The 3,166-nt window shown below is 40.4% G+C and overlaps 1 protein-coding gene across 1 annotated transcript in view; it reads right to left on the reverse strand.

Moving 5' to 3' along the window:
* Positions 1 to 3,010, reverse strand: part of LOC113205942 (uncharacterized) — a 5,289-nt gene extending 2,279 nt beyond the window's left edge. Inside the window, exons 1-3 of the mRNA XM_052265074.1 lie at positions 2,333 to 3,010; positions 2,165 to 2,242; positions 26 to 1,589 (exon numbers count right to left, since the gene is read on the reverse strand). Coding sequence (XP_052121034.1) covers positions 26 to 1,589; positions 2,165 to 2,242; positions 2,333 to 2,839 — 2,149 coding nt within the window. The 5' untranslated portion in view covers positions 2,840 to 3,010. The remainder of the gene's footprint in view (positions 1 to 25; positions 1,590 to 2,164; positions 2,243 to 2,332) is intronic.
* Between the last annotated feature and the right edge of the window lie 156 nt (positions 3,011 to 3,166).

Consider the following 3,166-nt stretch of genomic DNA (forward strand, 5'->3'; position numbering starts at 1 on the left):
GTTTCCTCAAGCTGATTAAGAACAGGTGAAGAAGCTTCGGCTTCAGTTGACAACCCAGAAGAAGCCGCTTCAGGTGGAGCTTCGGAGTTAGCAGTAGTTTCTTCAAGTTGATTAAGAACAGGTGAAGCTGTTTTGGCATCAGCAGATAACCCAGAAGAAGACGGTTCAGGGTGAGATTCAGGGTCAGAAGACGTTTCTTCAAGCTGATTAAGAAGAGGTGAAGAAGTTTTGGCTTCAGATGACAACCCAGAAGAAGTTTCAGCGAGTTGAATAGGAACAACGGAGGGAGCAGCTTCGGCTTCAGTGGATAACTCAGAAGGAGCTGCTTCAGGTGGAGCTTCAGAGTCAGAAGAAGTTTCTTCAAGTTGATTAAGAGCAGGTGAAGCAGTTTTGGCATCAGCAGATAACCCAGAAGGAGCTTCTTCAGGTTGTGCTTCAATGTCAGAGGTAGTTTCTTTGAGTTCGTTTAGAACATGTGAAGCAATTTTGGCTTTAGAAAATAACCCAGAAGGAACAGCTTCAAAATGAGCTTCATGGTCAGAAGAAGTTTCAGTGAGTTGAACAAGAACAGGTGAAGCGACTTCGGCTTCAGTAGATAACGCACAAGCCAGTTCAGGGTTTGACTCAGGGTTGGAACTAGTTTCTTTGACTTCATTAAGTAGAACTGGTAAAGCTGGTTCTGCTTGAGCATGAAGGTCAGATTTACTGTTTTCAACTTCGGGAACCGTTAAAAGCCCATGTGGAACTACCTCAGCTTGAGTCACTAAGCCAGCGGACGCTGCTTTGGGTACAGCAGATGAAGAAGTTGTTTTGCACTTGCTGATATTAGGTGCTTCTAGCTTAGAAGTTTCAACTGGAGCAATTTCTGACTGATGAGGTAAGCCTAGCTCAGGTGGTCCAGATGACTGAATCAATTCGGGTGTTACAACCGATTCAGCTTGAATACCACCCTTTGGCTTATTGGAAGCGCTACCCGGAATTGTTGTGCCTGGTTTAACAGAAGCATCAGCATCTGATAAGCTTTCATCATCCTCTGAGAACTCATCAACATCTTTAAGAAAAGATGCAATACCATCATCAACATCGTCATCGACATCCTCATCATCCTCATCATCTGACTTATTGAAGTCACTGTCAGATTGTTGCTCTGAATATGATGAATTGCAGGGTCTTGCAGATATTTCTTGTGCTGAAGAGTCCACTTGACTTGCCTCCTCTTCACTCTCAATATCTGACAGTTGATCAAGTGTTTCAAGTACATCTGTAATTCCATCATCAACATCGTCATCCTGATCTCCTATTTTTGTTTTTAAACAAGTTTCTGAGTGAGAAGGGGTTGGTGTTGGTGGAATCTCAAATTCCTCAGCACTGATTAATATCCTATCCAATTCATCATCAAGACCACTTTCTTCGTCCTCAGATACGACTGTATCTTGTGAAGCATTAGCCTCAGGACTTGTTGATGCACTTTCGAAGCCAGCTTCTTCAATAGTAATTGATGAGGGAAACAGCTCATCTTCTAATGGTTCCTGTTCATTCCTCGGATTTCCTGAGCTGCTTGTTCTCTCTGGTACTGAAGCCTCCTTTGCCTGAAACATAATGAAATAACAAAAAGTCACAAAGTGGTCTATTTTAAAAAATAAATAAAACCACATTAAAATAAGATAGGATTGGAGCCAATTAGTTGGGTTTGTCTTGTATTCAGTTAAGGCATTAAGAGGCAATTTCTGAATGTACAACACTTCAACAATTCTTTTAAGTTGAGCAAGTAGAAACCAGCCACAAATAACACTGTTGATTTTTCAAAATTTAATTATCCACTATTTAAATTACTACAAAAACTTAAAGGAAAGGAAAGAAGTAAACTTTTGACAAAAACAAAACACATCTATGCTTAAACAGAAATAGATAAAAATTATAGAGCCAAAAACAACTTATAACTTTTTGGTTGTGTATATGTTTTGGAGTCAGTGTAAAACTACCCAATCCTGTTTTTCCACAGAAAACTTACAAGACGCAGATTTTGACAAACAAAAATGGGTAATGAGGTAAGATTATTTTGGCAAGAAAAAGCTATTCAAAAATAATGTGAATCCTATGAGGAATTACACCAAAGAACTAAAATATCCTAGCACATTATAACTAAATGCTGGATTTGGCATACCTTTAGATCATGCCCCTTCAGGATGTCATCATCTAACATAGATGATATTGAATTTGCGTCTCCAGGTAAATCAGTTATCTATGAGAAGACAGAAAATTTGTAAAAAAAAAAAACCAGTGGTAAATCTGTAAAGCATCCAGTAGAAGACAGTATAATTTGAATACTAACCCACGTTCTACTCTGTAACAACTCATCAATATCAGTGGTAGAAATGGACACCAGGGGAGGTATTGCTTCAGGTGTTGAAGCTTGTGTTGAAGCTTGTGTTGTAGATGAAGGCTGGGGTACTGCAAGTGGTGCCAGGGCTGTTGTCTCCTTGACCACTGGAGGCGCTCCCTGTACCTCTGAGAATTCTTCACATTCAGGTGGGTGATTTTGTACATTTTGTTGTTGTTCTAGTTCTTGTTGCTGCTGTTGCCCCTGCTCTGATTGGAAATGAGGTCTGCTGTTCTGCACAGTTGATTGCAACAGTAATGGCTCTTGCTGAGGCAGTAGATTTCTTGAATGAGCCATTTGCATATTTCTATGGTTCCATTGCAATACATTACCATCAGGCAGTTGACTTTGATTGTACTGCTGCTGACCCAATTTGGGTTGCTGCTGTTGCTCCACTAGAAGGGATCTTCTCTGCTCCTGAGGGTCTACCGATGACTCAGCATGAGACTGCAGACACATTTCTCTGGTAGGTTCAGGATTTCTCTGGCCCTGCTGTCCAGGCACTTGACTTGGTAGTTGCACATGTCCTTGGTGATTCTTTTGATTGTGCGTCAGAGGGATCTCCTCTCTATTTTGCTCGAGACGAAGGGGATTTGATTGTGGTCCAGTGCTAAGTAAACTCCTTAGAGTTATAGTTTGAGCATCTTTTTCTAGGACGTGCTGATGTTGAGGAACCTGTCAACAGAAAAGGAAAGGTTTGGAGATTAACAAAACCAAAATCAATGTGCGTATTAAGTTAGAAGCTCATTAAAGTTTAAGAATTAACAAGATCATACAAAATGATAA

The sequence above is a fragment of the Frankliniella occidentalis genome, unplaced genomic scaffold, assembly GCF_000697945.3.
Source record: "Frankliniella occidentalis isolate FOCC.00 unplaced genomic scaffold, Focc_3.1 Scaffold2, whole genome shotgun sequence".
NCBI classification, from domain to species: Eukaryota; Metazoa; Arthropoda; class Insecta; order Thysanoptera; family Thripidae; genus Frankliniella; species Frankliniella occidentalis.